The sequence below is a fragment of the Carcharhinus amblyrhynchos genome, chromosome 16 (assembly GCF_965287045.1).
Source record: "Carcharhinus amblyrhynchos chromosome 16, sCarAmb.v2.hapA, whole genome shotgun sequence".
Taxonomy (NCBI): Eukaryota; Metazoa; Chordata; class Chondrichthyes; order Carcharhiniformes; family Carcharhinidae; genus Carcharhinus; species Carcharhinus amblyrhynchos.
In genome coordinates this window covers 16,698,329-16,717,221 of record NC_137339.1, presented here as the reverse complement: position 1 = coordinate 16,717,221, position 18,893 = coordinate 16,698,329, and the positions used below count along the sequence as shown (strand labels likewise).

Sequence of the window (18,893 nt, the reverse complement as noted above, 5' to 3'; positions counted from 1 at the left end):
ATAGATTGAGCTTGTCATATTCCTAGTTAGTGCGCAATAACATCGTTTTGTGCTGTGTGTGCGCAACCTACCACAGAAAATACATGAAGTCATTGTTTATATAGGATGCTTCATCAAAATTTATTTCACCTCTTATGGCAGAGCTTTTCGTACTGGGGGACCTTTAGCATAGCGTTTTTACTTTTGAAGCATTATGAATAATAGCAATGTTTATTTGAACGAGTGAGATTGATATTTTCACCAAAATACCCCGACTGGCTGAAGTGGCCCAAATAATTTTAGTCCAATTTTTTGAAAAATATGAACTTTACCTCCCAGCAGTTCTCTGCTGCTGCTCTAATGAATGCAGGACACTGTTACTGGCAAGAGAAACAGAATTGTAAGCCGCATGATGAAAAAGACCAAATGTATCATCTTGTCAGTTGCGTTGAAACAATAACTTTGTCTGCAACCTTATTGTGTTTCACTGGGGAGATAACGTTTCATTTACTGTAATCTTAGACCTTTTTAATTTTCCACTACTATCTCAAAGGTATGGGAGTTATGCCACAGACCCCCCCCAGGCTAGTTTGAAAGCCTTAGCCTGGAACTGTGGGATGAGATCAGTAAGGCGTTATGTCTGTAAGGCATCTGACCAATAAGGGAATTAAGGGTTATGGGGAGCACGCGGATAAGTGGAACTGAACCACTTTCAGATGAGCCATGATCTTTTTGAATGGCAGGGCAGGCTCGAGGGGCTAGATGGCCTACTCCTGCTCCTATTTCTTATGTTCTTATTATTGATTGCTGCATGACATAAGGGTCACAGCGAGGGGATAAAGCATCTTGGAATTTGGTTGTGTCATGGGGGGAGGTTTAAATCTCTAGCGCGAAGGCGAGTGAGATTTTACATGTAAGTGGTCATAATATGATTGGATAGGTTATAAAAACACAAACAAAATTATCAGATTTTAAGAGGACCAATTTTACACACTTGAGAAGCCTTAGTCAGAACAGGCTTGGCAAATTTGAACAAAAACAGAAAATGCTGGAAAATCTCAGCAGGTCTAACAGCATCTGTGGAGGGAGAATAGAGGTAATGTTTCAAGTCTGGATGACTCTTTGTCAGAGGTCTGTCAGCTCTAGAATGGAGTAAGATGACTGAAAGTTAAATACGGGAGAGGATGATAACTGAAATTCTGTCTTCGTCAGTTTTCCCAAAAATATATTTCCTTCATGAACTTGAACCAGTACATTGCATCACAGTTCAAAGTACAATACAGCTCAATTTCTTTCAATACAGGGTGTGGCCCTCTGATATGCTTTTCAGCTTCAGAATTACAGGTTACAGTTACAATATACATTTTATGTCAAACATTCTCTGCTGCACACAAGGGTCTTTATGCAGGATCTACACCATCGGTGTTCTACGTAAGAAGTCTCACAACACCAGGTTAAAGTCCAGCAGGTTTATTTGGAATCACGAGCTTTTGGAGTGCTGCTCCTTCATCAGGTTAGTAGAGTGGAGATGTCGGTGTTGGACTGGGGTCATCACAGTGAGAAGTCTCACAACACCAAGTTAAAGTCCAACAGCTTTATTTGGGATCAGGAGCTTTTGGACCACTGCTGATCAGGTGATGAAGGACCAGGGCTCCGAAAGCTCGTGATCCCAAATAAACCTGTTGGACTTTAACCTGGTGTTGTAAGACTTCTTGCTGTGTCCACCCCAGTCCAATGCCGTCTTCCCCACTTCAATGTTCTGTGACAGAAAGGCTTTAGTTGGTGGCCTTTCCAGTTGAGCCTTGTCCATTTGTAGCGCTGTCCCACGTTTCAATGTGCACTCGGACCACCTAGATCAGATCCTTGGAATATGCCAATCTGCAACACTTGATCATGGGCAGCTCTATTTAAGTCACGGGTAGGTAGATTTCTGATAGACAGGGGAATTAAGGGTTATGGGGAGAAAGCGGGAAAGTGGAACTGATCCACTTCAGATCAGCCATGATCTTATTGAATGGCAGGACAGGCTCGAAGGGCTAGATGGCCTACTCCTGCTCCTAGTTCTTATGTTCTTATGTAAGACCGACACATTTTGTGCAGATGGAAGAGTGTCATTTGACGAGTTGCATTCAATAGCAGTTGATGTTTGTCTTCGTCTGCGTCCCTGGGAACAGCTTATGAAGCACAAGAGTTTATGAAAGATTTACTCACAAAGGATCTGGATAGAAATAAAATCATAAAGATCATTTCATGAAGGTGATGCCTTGCAATCTAATTTAGTGTTTTCCTTGCAGAAAAGTTACAACAAAGGATTTTGGGAATGCACTTCAAGGAGGCTTTTTTATACAGTTTATTTGGAAAGGCTGCTTTGAAAATGTAATCAGTGGAGAAGTTTTACAGCAAATATGTAATTGACTGGCAGTACGGGGTTTGCCTAGTACCATCTTTACTTTAATATTTTCATAAATCTTCTGGTAGATTCACAAGCCGGTGATTAACTTTACAGATGACACAGAACTAGCACAAATGGCAGACCTTGAAACGGATTAGGATAAGTTCCACAATTTAAATAAGTTTGAAAATAGGGTAGACGGATGAAATTCAATGCGGAAAAGTTCAAAATGCGCCGTTTAGTGGACAAAACAATATTCAGGATGGACTATTCTGTTACTTAAATTGAAAGAAAATTAGGTGAAAATGGAAGCGATCTGAGAATTGTGACTGACAATAAACTGAAACTATGGCAACGATGTTCAAAGGCAGCGAGTAAAACAAATCGGATGTCGGGATGTACGGAAAGGTCAATATCAACCCACATATTGCAATAATCCTGCCATTTACAAATCATTGATGCAATTGCATTTCGATTATGTGCACAGTTCAGGTGGCAGCAATGAGAAAAGGGCATTACAGTTATTGAAAACACATCGAGAGAGCAACCAGAATGATTTGAGGCGAGGCACAATTGGATTATGATGAATTATTATTTTGATGTAGCAAGTTCTCAGAGGTTCAGAGGTGGCGTGGATTTCAGTGTTTAGGTTTCTAACAGAAACCTGATAATACAGACCATCTATTTTTACCTCGTGTGGAATCATAGGGAGCTGGCCTGTGTTTGAAGGAGGGGTTGGGTATAAATTCCAAACTAATCTGCAGAATCATTGGGCCCAGAGCTTAGGAGATGGGACAGTTGCAGTCAGATTGCTGTTTCCTGCTCCTTTTGCTTACCATGACGTGACAAAATGCACATCTTTTTAACCTGTGCTTAACCCTCTCTCCGCTCACGTTGTCTGTGCCTTTAAGACTTGATTACCTGTCAGGAAACTTCTTGCTTACCCCAGGTGGGGAGCTGCACGGTTTCTTGCCTGCTCTCCTAAGCCTGGCCAGCTGAGAATGTGCAGCGTACCTGGTTCCTGAGGCTTTTAGTGCAGGGCAGCGACATGAGGGGAATTAGCTACGCTGTCCATTTACTGCACTAGCTGTCATAAACCAGGTAAGTTTAAAGGTTTCTGTGTTTAAATACACTTTGAGAAGCCAGAGGGGGAAAAAAACTGAGGTAAGAAAGAGTAGGATGGATTGGGATGGGTTAGGAGTCACAGTCCCAGGATAAGCGATCAATCAGTTAGGGCTTCAATGAGGTGAAATGTGTTCGCTCAGAGGGTTGTGAATCTTTGGAAGTTTCTACCCCAGAGGGTTGTGAATTCTCCATCATTGAATATTTTTAAGTCAGAGATAGATATATATTTGGTGTCTCAGAGAATCCAGGACAGCACAGTGGTTAGCACTACTGCCTCACGGTGTAAGTGACCTGGGTTCAATTCCGATTTTGGGTAACTGTGTGGAGTTCGTACTTTCTCCCCACGTCTTTGTTGGTTTCCTCCAGTTTCCCCCCACAGTCCAAAGAGGTGCAGTTTAGCTGAATTGGCTTGCTAAATATGTGTGGTTATGGGGAAGGGGTAAGGGGGGATGGACCTGGGTAAGATGCTCTTTCAGAGAATAGGTGTAGCCTCAGTGGGCTGAATGGCTTCCTCACTATGGGACTTCTCTGAATGTGTGGAATAGGCGGAAAAATGGCATGGCAAAATATAATTAGCCATGATTGTACTGAATGGCGGAGCAGTCACAAGGGGCCATGTGGCATTCTGGTCCTTTTCTTATTTTCTAACATTTCACTTCTGGACACTTTCCACTTGTCATATCCCAGTTTATTGCAGACTAATTGACCTAGATTGGTGACAAGTGGCCAACACCTCCATTATTGTTGCATCATGAAACTGTGAAAGGCAAACTAGATAATCTTGGTCTTTTTGTTCTGTCCGGCCATCTCTATGTTTTAAATAGAATGAGGTGGACAGTGGACTGAAAGAGTATGGCTGAGGTAATAAATAAGAACTTTGCAGCTGTCTTTACCAAGGAAGAAGATGCTGCCAAAGTCATAGTGAAAAGACGAGGTAGTTGAGATTGTGGATGAGTGATAACAGGAGAGGCACGATCTTACTAGCTCGCCTTGCTACTCGATCAGCGTGGTGAGCCGGGAAGATAGCGTGGGACATCAAAAATCCAATCTGCATCTGGTACAAATCAGATTGCCAGCCTCCCGGCACCTCTTTAACAGTCTTCCAGGGGACTCGTCAGCAGGCTCCTGATGCCAGCGGCTTGTGTTGGTGTAGTTTGGGGTTGGGGGGGTGCGGGGTAGCAATGCTGCTGATGATGTGGGGAGAAATGGGCGTTGGTCTCCCAGTTCACTGGGAGATTGGGGCACCCTGTGCAATGGCACCCCAATGCTCTGAAGCCGACTTCTCCGGAGTACTAAGTCTCTGCCCACCCACTCCCTACAAGAAGTCTCACCACACCAGGTTTAAGTCCAACCAGTTTATTTGATAGTAATCCCACAAGCTTACGGCATCTCTACATCATGACCCCCTCCCTGCACCAGTGCAAAGCTCCTAGCTGTCAGAAAACCTGACAGTGCCAGAAGATTGCAGTGCCACCTCGCCCAAATGAGCAGCGCGGAACACTTCCATTTTCACCCATGCTGAAATTTTTTGGGGAAGATTCTGCCCGAGGTGTCAGACAGGCTATCTACACCTAAAGGTTGATAAACCTCCAGGGCAAATGGAACGGGGCTGAGGAGAAAACTGAGAATAGAAATGGCAACGGTACGGGTTATATTATTCCAATCCTCCTTAGATATGGCAATAATGCCAGAGCAATGCAGAACTGCATGTGTTAAACCTTTGTTCATAAAAGTGTGTCAGGGTAAATCCATCAATGATCGGCCAACAGTTTAATGTCGGTGGTGGAAAATCTTGCAGACGCAATAATGCTGGAGAAAATTAACAGTCCACTGGACATTCCAGATTAGTAAAAAGAAAGTCAGCATGGATTGTTAACAGCAAATTGTGTTTAACTAACTTAATTAACTTTTTGATGAGGTAACAGAGTGGATAGTTGAGGGTTATGTCCTTGAGGTGTCTTACGTGGATGTCCAAAAGATGTTTGATAAAGTGCCACACAGTAGACGTGTCAGCAAAGTTGTTAACATTTGTGAAGTGTCTTTGAATTGGGCCCCTGTTAAACTTTATTCAGCATTAGAATGGGCCAAGAATGAAAAAGAGTGCTTATTTTTAAATGTTTTAAATTTTACTAAATGCTTTTGTTTTCTTTAACTTAATCAGGAATGGGACCAACCGGAGTCAAAACCTTTGGATGTCGCTAAGAAGCAGAAGCCAATAACCCCTTCATCAGGCAAAAAAGCCAAGAAAGAGAGCAAGAAGAAGAGATAGGTTACTGGAAGAGATTGGAATAAAATCAACATAGAAATTCCTGTGGTGGTTCTGGCTTCCTATTCACCGTTCCTGAAAATGGATGAACATTTTTATTCATTGCTGTTTGCATATATTATGGGGAGTGATTTTCCGGGCCCCTTTTCCACAGCTACAAATCTCATTATGGCCATTAAATCTTCACAAGATGGCCATAAAAGGATTTGTGCTGGGGAGATTCCACCCCCCACCCCGTCCCCAAAATCCTCCTGCACCCCTCTCTCCCTGCTGGCGACCTAATTGGTCAGCAAATCCGTGAACCTGTTTATCATTAACTTAAATATATTTAAATATTCATAAACAGCTTTATGCCATTGCTTCTGGGATCATTGTGTGCTTCAACCTTGCTGGCGTGGCGGAGGTATGGAGGACAGTGTGGTCAGAAACGTGGCAGGACATGCCTTGATGTGGCACCAAGGCAGTGCCAAGGAGTGCAGGATGATGATGGGGGATGGGAGATTGCTGGCAATGTTGGTTTGGGATGGTGGGGGGAGGGGAATCTGACTCTTTGCTTTGAGGTTAAGACAACCTTTAAAAGTGGTGCCTCAATCTCAGTCGAGCTGACCTTGCCATTGCATTAGGCCTGACCCTTAAGAATGAAAGCCCAAACCACTCCCCACCCCTGCAACCCCCACTGCTATTTTTTGACCAAGTGTCACAATATATAGAGAGAAAACCTGACTGTGTTTCTAGGGAGAAACATGCTGATTTTCAGTCAGAATCTAACACTTGATATTTATTGGGAAAAATTTCACCCATGGTGTTCCACAAAGATGTTGCCACCGCGACCTTAATTTTGTATCCCATCTTTCTATCCCATCTCTCTTGCATCATCTGGGAATTTGAAAAATTACCAATTTGTAACCAGCTTCATGGTGTTGGTGACTTTATACCTTTATACTTCATTGAAAATAGCTGCTCATGCATACAACTAAAGGCTCTTTTATATTCCCATGGATTTTAGTCTCAGGAGAGCAATTTATGTGCAACTCTCCTCCATGCTTATACACTACTAGAATGCACCCTGAATAGTAAATAGGGATAAGTGCTTATAACACTTTGAACATGTGTGACCACTGATATTTTGTCTTCCAGTGTTCAGAGACCAAAAAGGAGTTCACATCCCCAGTATGCTAGATATAACTCAGCACTTTTATCATGCTGGTTCCAAATTCTCTCCCAAAAAGCTGGGCCCAAATACCATAAGCAATCTCTTGATCTTGTGTAACATCAGGACCCTTCCACCTCCCTTCACCAATGCCAGGAAGCAATGTTCATGGCTATTTTGTTTTCTTTAACATCCTTTCCTGGGGATTTTAGTGCTTGGGTATCTGCTGACAGCAGAATTGAGAATTTTACCTTGTGCATGGTGTCAAGTGCGACTGAAATGTTAGCAGCTAATAGCAAGCCCATAACATAAAACACCTTGGAATTCATTTGCATTTCTGTATTAAGCAGCCCAGCACCATTTGAGACCTGTGCTCAGAAAAGAACTGAATTTAGATAAGCAGAATCTCCCATCCTGCCAATATGTTCTGCATGTTTGGATGTGATCTTTATAGAAGATGGGAATAGGAGGAAGCCATTTGGCCCTTTGAGCTTGCTCTGCCATTCATCACGATTGTGGCTGATCGTCCAACTCAATAGCCTAATCCTGCTTTCTCCCCAAAACCCTTGATCCCATTCTCCCCAAGTGCTATATCTGGCTGCCTCTTGAATACATTCAATGTTTTGGCACCAACTACTTCCCGTGGTAATGAACTCCACAGACTCACCACTCTTTGGGTGAAGAAATGTCTCCTCATCTCCATCCTAAATGGCATAACCTGTATCCTCAGACTGTGACCCCTGGTTCTGGACACCCCCAACATTGGGAACATCCTTCCTACATCTACCCTGTCTAGTCCTGTAAGAATTTTGTAAGTCTTTATAAGACCTCCCCCCCACCCCTCATTGTCTGAACTCCAGTGAAAACAATCCTAACCTAGTCAATTTCTCCTCAGATATCAGTCCTGCCATTCCCGGAATCAGCCTGGTAAACCTTTGCTGCACTCCCTTGAGAACAAGAACATCCTTCCTCAGAAAAGGAGACCAAAACTGCACACAATATTCTAGGCATGGCCTCACCAAGGCCCTGTATAATTGCAACAACACATCCCTGCTCCTGTATTCCAGATCTTTTGCAATGAAGGCCAACATACTATTTGCCTTTTTTACCACCTGCTGTACCTGTATGCTTACCTTCAGCGACTGGTGCACAAGGACACCCAGATTCTGCTGCACACTCCCCTCTCCCACTTTGCAGCCATTCAGCTAGTAATCTGCCTTCTTGTTTTTGCTTCCAAAGTGAATAATCTCACATTTATCCAAATTATATTGCATCTGCCATTGATTTGCCCACTCACCCAACCTGTCCAGATCATGCTGAAGCATCCTCGTCACAGTTCACCTCCCACCCAACTTGCTGTCATCTGCAAGTTTTGAGATGTTACATTTTGTTCCCTCATCCAAATCATTAACATGTATTGTGAATAGCTGGGGTCCCAACACCGATCCCTGTGGTACCCCACTAGTTACTGCCTACCAATTTGAAAAGAATCCATTAATTCCTGCTCTTTGTTTCTTTAAGACTGAAGATCTGTTGAAATATCTCTCTTTCCCCTTTCGAATTTCACTTTCTTTTTCCCACCCTAAAAAGCTTCCGGATGATGCCTTTGAAGTCAGAAACCTAATGGGGTAGTTTGTCTCATGTTGGCTTTACATTTTAATTGACGTGTTTGGGATTTCCCATTTATTTGGCGGTAGAAGGTCATTGCACAGTTCATATTAAAATCATAAATTATAACTGCTTCAAACACATTGTGTATAGAAATTCTCAGATGTCATGCATCACAATGGGACTGGAGAACTTTACTTTGCATTTTCTGGAAGTCAATAAAATGAAGAATCTCTCTGTCAATGATGTTTCTTCCACTTAAAGTGATATTAATTTGCTGATCTGTTGAGATGGTGCATTCATTTTATGAAGATGTACTGGTTGCTTTTAGAATTAAAAGATCGCTTTCAATGATTAAAATGTATTGAAACTAGTATTTGTCATTGTGACCAACACACTTTACATACTTCTGAAATGTAAGTGAACCTTATCGCTGTTGTTTTTTATTCTGCATTGTAGGCTATTTTCTTTGTATTAAGAATGTAAACTTTTGGTTTGTATTACCAAAATCTCGCTTAAAATGTACAAAGCTATTCAAGGTACAAAGTTTGTGCAAATGTGGGCAGTAATAGCCAAACATAACTATTTATGAAAATCAATATATATTGTTACAAAATGTCACACATTGCATCTGGAACATCTGGATCTGGAGCTTATGGTTAAGTCTTAAATTGGTACCTGTGGGCTCTAGTGTGTAATCTGTAGATCTGAGTAATACTGTGGATCTTACTGGCATTAAGAAGCCTTTGGACAAGTGCTTGTACGGATTCTCAGTGCCTCAAGTCTGTCATTTTAGAACAGATAAAATACATGCTTTCTCCTCAAATATGAGATACTAAATGCAGTAGGGAATTTTATTGTACATGTTAATTTGCCCACTGTTTGGAAATTTTTTGTCTTTGGTTTACTTAAGGTCTGACTATCAAGTTTTAACTTTCCCCATTGCATTGACTCACAAGTTCTTTCATATCTGTGCAAAAGTGGCAATAAATCTGTATCATAAAACACATTGAGAAATAGATGCTTCAGGATAAATCTTTCATTACATTTTCATCATGCTTTATTTTTTATTAATCTTGGCTTTCTCCTTTCAAGTTATCAGTAGAGAAGCTGAAGAAAATTGATTGCATTGTAAATAAATTAACTCTTGAATCTGTATGAAAAATAATGTGTGATATAGCAGGCTATGAATGGTATTAAGCTGGATAGAGTTAGAATTGAATCTGGCTTTGTAGGAGACATTGTTTATCAAAATAGATCATGATAGCCATTTGTAACAAAACCACTAATTCTTTGGGATACAAACTATGTGAAAAATTCATTTTAAAATGTTTCTTCTGGACTAGATATGGTTGTGTTGAGCTTGAATGTTATCAAGCAACGAATTAACATTGTGAGGAATGATTTCAAAGGTTATTTTGTTCATGTTCCCCATCTCCTTCAGTTATGTAAAACAAATGTTGCGAATATGTGTGTTTTTTTTAATTTGTATGTTTTAGAAGTTTACCTTCTGGTTTGGGAATTTAAATTTTGCATATCTTTTTAAAGTTTATTTATTAATCACAATCAAGGCTTACATTAACACTGCAATGAAGTTACTGTGCAATTCCCCTATTTGTCATAGTCCGGTGGCTGTTCGGGTGAATGCACCTAACCAGCACGTCTTTCAGAACATGGGAGGAAACCAAAGCACCCAGAGGAAACCCACACAGACACGAGGAGAATGTGCAGACTCCACACAGACAGTGACTTAAGCCAAGAGTCCCTGGTGTCATGAAGCAACAATGCTAACCACTGTGCTCCTTGCCATCCAGTTTCTATTTATTATATATTATATTTCCATTTGATTGCGAGATAAATGGAAACATCTGGTTGAGAAGCCGGTAAACAGTCCTCAAGTATGTGTAAATCAAAGGGTTACTTTATTTACAGGCCAATTTGGAAATGGGAAAACCTGAAACAATGGGTGACCCCTCTATGGTTCTCTTGGTAGAGAACAGGGTGACTACAGTTATCTCACTGGAGATATAAAAAACTCATGTGGGTTCCAGAATCAAAAGGTTATTTTGAAGAAAAAATGTAATGAGTTTAAATTTATCTTTGGACATTCCAGGTCTGCCATTCCTTTATAAATAGGCTATGCAATGAAGGACTTTTTTTTTGTTTGTTTTGGATTTTTATGCAGCTTTTGTTTTGCTCATACAGGTAGTCATCTTAGGAGCAGGTTTGAGACAGGCAGATAATCTGTGTGGAGATATTGAACAGTTGGAACCACAGCAGAGGGCTGTCAGAAATCAAATGTGTGTATGGCAGGGTCAGTTTTTTTTTATTGCAAAAGCCACTAGCAAGAATTTGAGTGAGGCCCGTGCTTAAGCTGTGGGAATCTACAATGGGTAGGACAGTGGTGAACACTGTTGCCTCACAGCAGCAGGGACGTGGGTTCGATTTCAGGCTTGGGTCACTGTGTCGTGTCTGCATCAGTTCCCTCCCACAGTCTGAAAGATGTGCTGGTTAGATGCATTGGCCAAGCTAAATTCTCCTTCAGTGTACCCGAACAGGCACTAGAGTGTGGCGACTCAGGGATTTTCACAATAACTTTATTGCAGTGCTAATGTAAACCTACTTGTGACACTAATAAATAAACTAACCTATTCATGTGGTATTGAAGGAGATTTGCAGGATTGCTTAAGCTAGTGGAAGGACCCCAAGATCTCATAACTCTAAGGATAAATAGCTGGAACACTAAGGAGAACTGAAGCAAGTTCTAGAGAGCTGTGGCATACCTTGGTTTGGTTTCAGGAGAAGCAAATGAAACCTGATGACCTTGTAGTGTATAAAAGCACTCTTGGATGGCACAGTGGTTAGCACTACTGACTCAGCGCCACGGATCCAGGTTCAATTCCCAGCTCTGGTCACTGTCTGTGTGGGATTTGCACATTCTCCCCATGTTTGCGTGGGTTTCCTCCGGGTGCTCCGGTTTCCTCCCACAGTCCAAAGATGTGCGGGTTAGGTGGATTGGTCATGCTAAATTGCCCCTTAGTGTCAGGGGAACTAACCAGGGTAAATGCATGGGGTTATGGGGATGGCGCCTGGGTGTGATTGTAGTCAGTGCAGACTCAATGTGCAGAATGGCCACCTTCTGCACTGTGGGACTATATGATTCTAAAATTCGACAGGTTATCAATATTTATATTTTAAGATTTTTGAGTCTAAAGTGTAAGTATTTCCAGATTATAATCTTGTGATCACCCTGATGAGTGCAAGACGAGAAGCTTTGACAAATAACATCTCTTTTCAGCAACACTCCAGCTCTGACTACTAAATTGCAAATTATAATGCTTGCCTTGTTTAATTCTTATACAATAAAGGTTTTTGTTTTAAACATGAAATCTTGTGGTTGTCGTTCTTTCAGTTAATAATAGGGGGTTTGAATTTCTCTTTATTCATCATCAGTCTTGACAGAGATCATAATACAAATGACGGGAATGGATGACTTTGCATAGCAAAGTTGAACTTCATGGTTCCATATTTGGCCATCGTCTGCTAGCCATCACTTCAGCCCAATTGTCCAGATGCTGGTATTTCTGACCTGCTGGGATAGTTTCTGAAGCAGTTTCCTTAGGCTTGGCGGCTGCAGTGTCAATTCGAGCTAATATTAAGCTGAATGCACAACAGGACAAAACAATCCTTGCCACCCAAGTAGCAATGGAGAATCGATCAAGAAAGTTCATTTAAAGTTTGCCTTCATTGTGTCACCTTGACAAACCCCCTGACAACATATGATTAGCCTTGTTAAATAATTCAGTGATTCCATTTGCTGTGGCAGTTCCCAGCTATAACCTCACCCAAGGCCAGAAGTACTTCAGCACGATTACAGTTGTTGCAAACATTATAGGGTGGACAATGGAGCACAGCGGTTAGTACTGCAGTACAGTGCCAGGAACCCAGGTTCAATTCTAGCCTTCAATGACTGTGTGGAGTTTGTACATTCTTCTGTGTCTACATGCGTTTCCTCCAGGTGCTCCAGTGTTCTCCCCCACTCCAAAGTTGTGCAGTTTGGGTTCATTGGCCATGCTAAGTTTGTCCCAAGGTGTGTAGTTTAAGGGCATTACCGGGGTAAATATGTGGGATTATGGTTGGTGCCTGCATAAGATGCTTGTTCAGTGAGTCAGTGCATACTTGAGCTGAATGGCCTACTTCTGAATTGTAGGGATTCTATTCTATGAAAAATTCAATTCCTTTTAAAAAGGAATCGAAACGGTTGTGATGTTCATAGGAGTGAGAATTGTGCAAATCACTTTATAGATGTTGATGCATGCATCTGGGTGAAGTTTTTACCCAAACTATCCAGAATGGAACTATTATTGCACATACCCTTCATTTAGTCAGAGATAATATGTCTTTGACCACATGCACCACAGCTCATGGTCAAACTGCAGCAGTAGACCACTGTCAAAACCCTCATTACTGAAAACGTGATCATTTTCTGCAGATGTGTTTTTTTTATTCATTCATGGGACATGGGCGTCGCTGCCTGGCCAGCATTTATTGCCTATCCCCAGCATTTATTGCCCACCCCTGCCTGAAGGCCGTAGAGAGTCAACCACATTGTTGTGGGTCTAAAGTCATATGTTGGCCAGACTGGTTAAGGGTGGCAGATTTCCTTCCCTAAAGGACATTGATGAATTAAATGGGTTTTCCTGACAATGGTTTCATGGTTATCAATAGATTCTTATTTTTAAATGTTTTTTATTGAATTAAATTCTACCATCTGCCATGGCAGGATTTGAACCTGAGTCCTTAGCTGAGTTTCTGGATTAATAATCTAGCGATGATACCACTAAGCCATCATCTCCCCTGTCTGCAGTTGAAGATATCCGGTTTTCCACAAGAACCCACAAAATAGTTCTTGGGATGAAACTCTTGGGGCAGTATGGTGGCACATTGCTAGCACTGCTGCCTCACAGCGCCAGGGACCCAGGTTCGATTCCTGGTTTGAGCCATTATCTCTGTGGAGTTTGTACATTCTCCCTGTGTCTGCGTGGGTTTCCTCTGAATGCTACAGTTTCCTTCCACAGTATGAGAGACATGCTGGTTAGGTGCATTGACCCGAACAGGCGCCGGAATGTGGCGAGCAGGCGTATTTCACAATAACTTCATTGCAGTGTTAACGTAAGCCTTACTTGTGACTAATAACTAAACTTTAAGCTTTGAAAGCAACATTTAGGAAGACAATGAGAGCCTCTTAGAATACTTTCAAAGCTTGAAAAATTACTTCATTGGATAAATGCACTGAAGTGTACTACTGAACCATTCATTGCAGAAAAGCCCATGCTAGTTTAGTTTCAAGCCAAGCCCTCTGTCTGGGTGCAGTGGTCGAAGCCAAACCTCAGCTGCTAAATTGAGAAGGCTCAAAAGGAAAGGTTCAAGGAAATTCAGCCCAAATTGGCTCTTATAGAGTTCAAAGAGTTTTCAATTTGTTGTTGATGTTTGGCCACTGTTTCCATTACTCTTCAGTCAAGCACATTTTCTTCCATCTCCCAGAAAACTGCTCTTTTGCCACCAGGGAAATAGCATTATAATTTGTCTCGGAGGCAATTGCAAACTTCCCTTTCATTTGATTCCACTCCTGTAGCTATGTACGATCAATGGCCAGTTCCCTTGCTGTGACCGAATGGGTTTCAACCAGTATGTTTAATCTTTCATTTAATCATTTGTCGCAACATTGGCAGGTATTTAACAAAGTTAATTGTATGTTGCATGAGAATCATTTGTAAGAATGTTAAATTTATATTGGGTATACATCATGATGATTCCAAAAATCTATCTTGTATTCCATTCTGCCTCAACATTCTGCCTTCATTAATCCTGCCCACCAACTGGTCATTCTAAGTTTGACATTTTCTATTTTGTTTCTAAAAATTTGCTTTTGCTGGTCAGTATATCAGTGCTCTTGTGGCAGTATTTATGAATGAGCCATGTATTCTGGATTCCTGCAGACATTGTTTCAATGATTAAATACATAATCATTGTTATGGTAGCGTGCAACATGAAGATATTGGTTCTTTCCACCTCTGCAAGTAAGGTTATCCGTTCTTAATTATTTTTATGGCAATGATTTCAATGACTTGTATTTAACTGCAAATAGCTGCTTCTTAACGTGTGACCTTTCACTATGACTATAGAGTGTGAGGTTATTTATTTCTTTTGCACAGCAATCCACCTACATCAATTCAGCTTTTAGGATACAAAAATTTCCTTTGAATGAACTGAGAGAGAGAAATGATTTACAGTTTTATTAACTCCTGGTAGCTCAGCTATGTTTTGTTGAAGTAACTTCATTGGGGTCTGATGCTTTGCAATAATGACAAGTCCTTACTTGGTTTGACCAACATATGATTCCAGACCCACAGCAATGTGCTTGATTCTCAACTGCCCTCTGGCAACTAGGGATGGGCAATAAATGCTAGCCAGGCAGCCACACCCATGTCCCATGAATGAATGTCTGCAGAGAATGATCAGTAACGGTCGTATTTTCAGTAATGAGGGTTTTGACACCGGGGAGGGTGGCAGCATAGTGGTATAGTCACTGGGCTCATAATGTAGTTTAATGCTCTGAGGATCTGGGTTGAATCCTACCATGACAGATGGTGAAATTTCAATTTGATAAAAATCTGGAATTAAAACCTAATGATGGCCATAAAACCATTAACGATTGTTGGAAAAGCCTATCTGGTTCACTAACGCCCTTTAGGGAAGGAAATCTGCCGTCTTTACCTGATCTGGCCTACATGTAACTCCAGAGCCACAGCAATGTGGTTGATTCTCAACTGCCCTCCAAGGGTAACTAGGGATGGGCAATAAATGCTGACCAGCCAGCGGCACCCATGTCTCATGAATGAATAAAAGAAAATAAAAAGTCTGCGGAATCTGTTCTTTATTTTGTAAACTGTTAAAACATAAAAATTATACTGCAGTGGTAAAATTCAGATGGATATTGTTGGATGTTAATAGAAGTGCCAGATTTTCATGAAATGGATATTAAGAGCTTCTCATGATTGTAACCTCCTTCACAAATAATTTGACTCTCGGATACAAATGCTTGAAGGACTAATTCAGCTCATGGTTGTAATAAACTGGTGTTCAATTCATAAGAGACACTTTGCCTTCAGAACTTGCTAGCTAGCACCGCAATCTTTTGAACAGAAGAGCGTCATATACTTTTCCATCAACTTCCATATACGGACGCATCACATTGTTGTTGGAATTGCTGCTCTCGTTTTGTACCCATTATTTTACTCCTAAATTATGACACTCATCTCTAATTTATAATATGTGAGGAGCTGCATTCAATTGTATTGTCTTCTGGAGTAATCGAATCATAGAATCCCTAAATGCAGAAGGAAGCTATTCAGTCCATCGAGTCTGCACCGATTCTCAGACAAAGCATCTTACCCATGCCCATCCCAATTTTATTCCCGAATCCCACACAGTAACGCCACTGATCCCCCAAACCTACACATTTGATTAGATTTATTATTGTCACATGTATTGGGATACAGTGAAAAGTATTGTTTCTTGTGTACTATACAGACAAAGCAGACCACAAAGCAAAGCAAAAGCAAAGCAAAACCTCTACAAAAGCTGTCAGCCAGCTATCCAGTGGCAAACCCCAGGGACAGATGCCATACCCGCAGAGATCTACAAAGCTGCTGGTCCTGTACTTATCGAAAGCTCATCGAGTTGTTCCAGTCTTTTGGAAGCAAGGATCCATTCCTCAGGAACTTTAAGATGCTTCCATCATACACCTCTGCGAAAGGAAGGACAATTGGCAAGTATGTGACAACCATCGAGGAATCTCGCTGCTCTCCATCACAGGAAAAAACCCTCGCAAGAGTCCTGCTGAATCGCCTGGTCACTCATCTGGAGCTGGCCTGCTTCCAGAGTCACAGTATAACTTCCGCAAAAGTTGCGGGACTACTGACATGATTTTTGCCACGCGCCAACTTCAAGAGAAGTGTCAGGAGCAGAATCACGAGCTCTACACAACCTTTGTTGACCTCGCAAAAGCCTTCGATACTGTCAGCCAACAAGCCTGTGGAGGATCATGTCAAAGTTCGGCTGCCCCTCCCAAATTCATTCAGATGGTACGCCAGTTCCATGATGGCATGATGGCCAGAGTACTGGATGGTGGAGAATCCTCTGAGGCATTCCCAATCACCAATGGTGTCAAACAGGGCTGTGTGCTCGCACCCACACTGCTCAGCATGATGTTCACTGCCATGCTGAATGATGCCTTCCAGGACAGTGTTGCTAGAAACAGCCTCAAGTACAGAGTGGATGGGAAGTTGTTCAATCTGAGGAGACTTCAAGCTATTACCAAAGTGAAAGAGACTGTTCTGAGAGACTTCCTCTTTGCCGATGGCTGCGCCCTGTATACTGGCTCAGTCATGATGTGGGTATGCCGGCGTTGGACTGGCGTAAACACAGTAAAAAGTCTGACAACACCAGGTTTTAGTCCAACCTATTTATTTGATAATATACTCACTAGCTTTCGGGGTTACCCCCTTCGTCAGGTTCACCTGACGAAGGGGGTAACCCCGAAAGCTAGTGAGTATATTATCAAACAAATAGGTTGGACTAAAACCTGGTGTTGTCAGACTTTTTACTGTACTGGCTCAGTGCCAGAGATGCAAGTCTGTATGGATAAATTTTCTACAGCTTGTGACAACTTTGGACTCATCATCAACATTAAAAAGACTGAAGTCATGTACCAGCCTGCTCCTCATGCACCGTACACAGGTCCCATAATCACGATCAAAGGGCAGAAACTACAGGCAGTGGACCAGTTCACTTATCTTGGCAGCACTCTCTCCCGAGCAGTGACTATTAACACAGAAGTTAACTGCAGAATAGCGACGGCAAGTTCCGCTTTAGTAAACTGTGCCCCACTTTATGGGAGCGTCGAGGAATCAGCCCAGCAACAAAACTGAAGGTCTACAGCGCTGTGATACTCACTACCCTCCTGTATGTCTGTGAAACGTGGACTGTATATCGAAGGCATGCAAGGCAGCTCAATCATTTCCACATGACTTGACTTTGCAGCATATTACGTATCCGATGGCAAGACAAAGTAACAGACACTGAGGTTCTCTCTAGAGCAAGTCTACCATCAGTCCACACACTGCTGATGAGAGTGCAGACCCGGTGGGCAGGTCATGTCATCCATATGCCAGACAAGCGCATATCCAAGCAGCTCCTTTTTGGGGAACTCTCTGCCGGAAGACGCTCGCATGGAGGGCAAAAGAAACATTACAAAGACACACTCAAGGCCTCCCTGAAGTTGCTTGACCTGGACATGACCACCTGGGAAACGCTGGTACAAAACCATCTGATCTGGCGCTGCCTCATCCATAAGGGCTGTCAAGCTTACAAAGCAAGGTGCAATGCTGAAGCACAACTTAACCGCGAACTGTGCAAGTCCAGAGCCACCAGTGCAACAACTACAATGCTACACAAGTCTGCCCAATATGTGCCAGGAGATTCCGTGCCCAAATTGCCCTGATCAGTCATCTTCGAACACACCGCATCCAGCCTCAAAATGACTAATGGTGTCGAGTTCCTCATCGACAATGATGGACGAACAACAACAACCATACATAGTGTACATAGGGGAGAAGGAAAGGATAGAGTGCAGAATATAGTTACAGTTGGTGAAGAGAAAGATCAGCTTAATATATGATCATTATTAGAAAATTTAGAAGAGTTGGAGTTCAATTTTAAGAGGGTAGAACGGAAGCCAAAGATGGAATTAGAAGGTGTACTGGGGACAGCTCACAAGAAATTGCCTCACTCTAGCACCATCTCCTTTCTCCTTGGCACACTGAGAAGCAACTTAGCATGGCCAATCAACCTAGCCTGCATATCTTTGGACATAGCTTCATCTTGTGCACTGACCACTATGAGGAAAATAATCGAGGTCTACTCTGCTGATGAATGCATCATTTTGTGTGACACCGGGCTCCAGAAATAAAAGTGGATATTTAACTCCCAGTCAGATTGATGTGGATGGGGAAGAGGGGTGGGGGAAACTAAGATCACGATTGGAGGGCGGAGATTGTCCTTGCATTCCCAGCCCTCCACTACCTAGTTTTATCTAGTCAGAGGTCAGGCAAGGAGAGGCTGCCAGCCTCGAAGGAGAGGGGCTGAAATGCAATGGCGAAGTCACGTCTCCATTCAGTCCCTGGGACAGGCAACCACTTTAACTGCAGACCTGATTGAGGGTCTCAAACCTGCTAGCAACCACTACTGGCAAACCAGGATCCTGGTCACAGGAGATGAAGTATGAGTCTTTTTAACTTAAGGTTCTGCGT

The 18,893-nt window shown here is 42.2% G+C and overlaps 1 protein-coding gene across 1 annotated transcript in view; it reads left to right on the top strand.

The window, feature by feature from the left end:
* manbal (mannosidase beta like) overlaps positions 1-11,902 on the top strand; it is a 64,970-nt gene extending 53,068 nt beyond the window's left edge. The window contains exon 3 of the mRNA XM_080204763.1: positions 5,658-11,902. Coding sequence (XP_080060889.1) covers positions 5,658-5,765 — 108 coding nt within the window. The 3' untranslated portion in view covers positions 5,766-11,902. The remainder of the gene's footprint in view (positions 1-5,657) is intronic.
* The last annotated feature ends 6,991 nt before the right edge of the window (positions 11,903-18,893 follow it).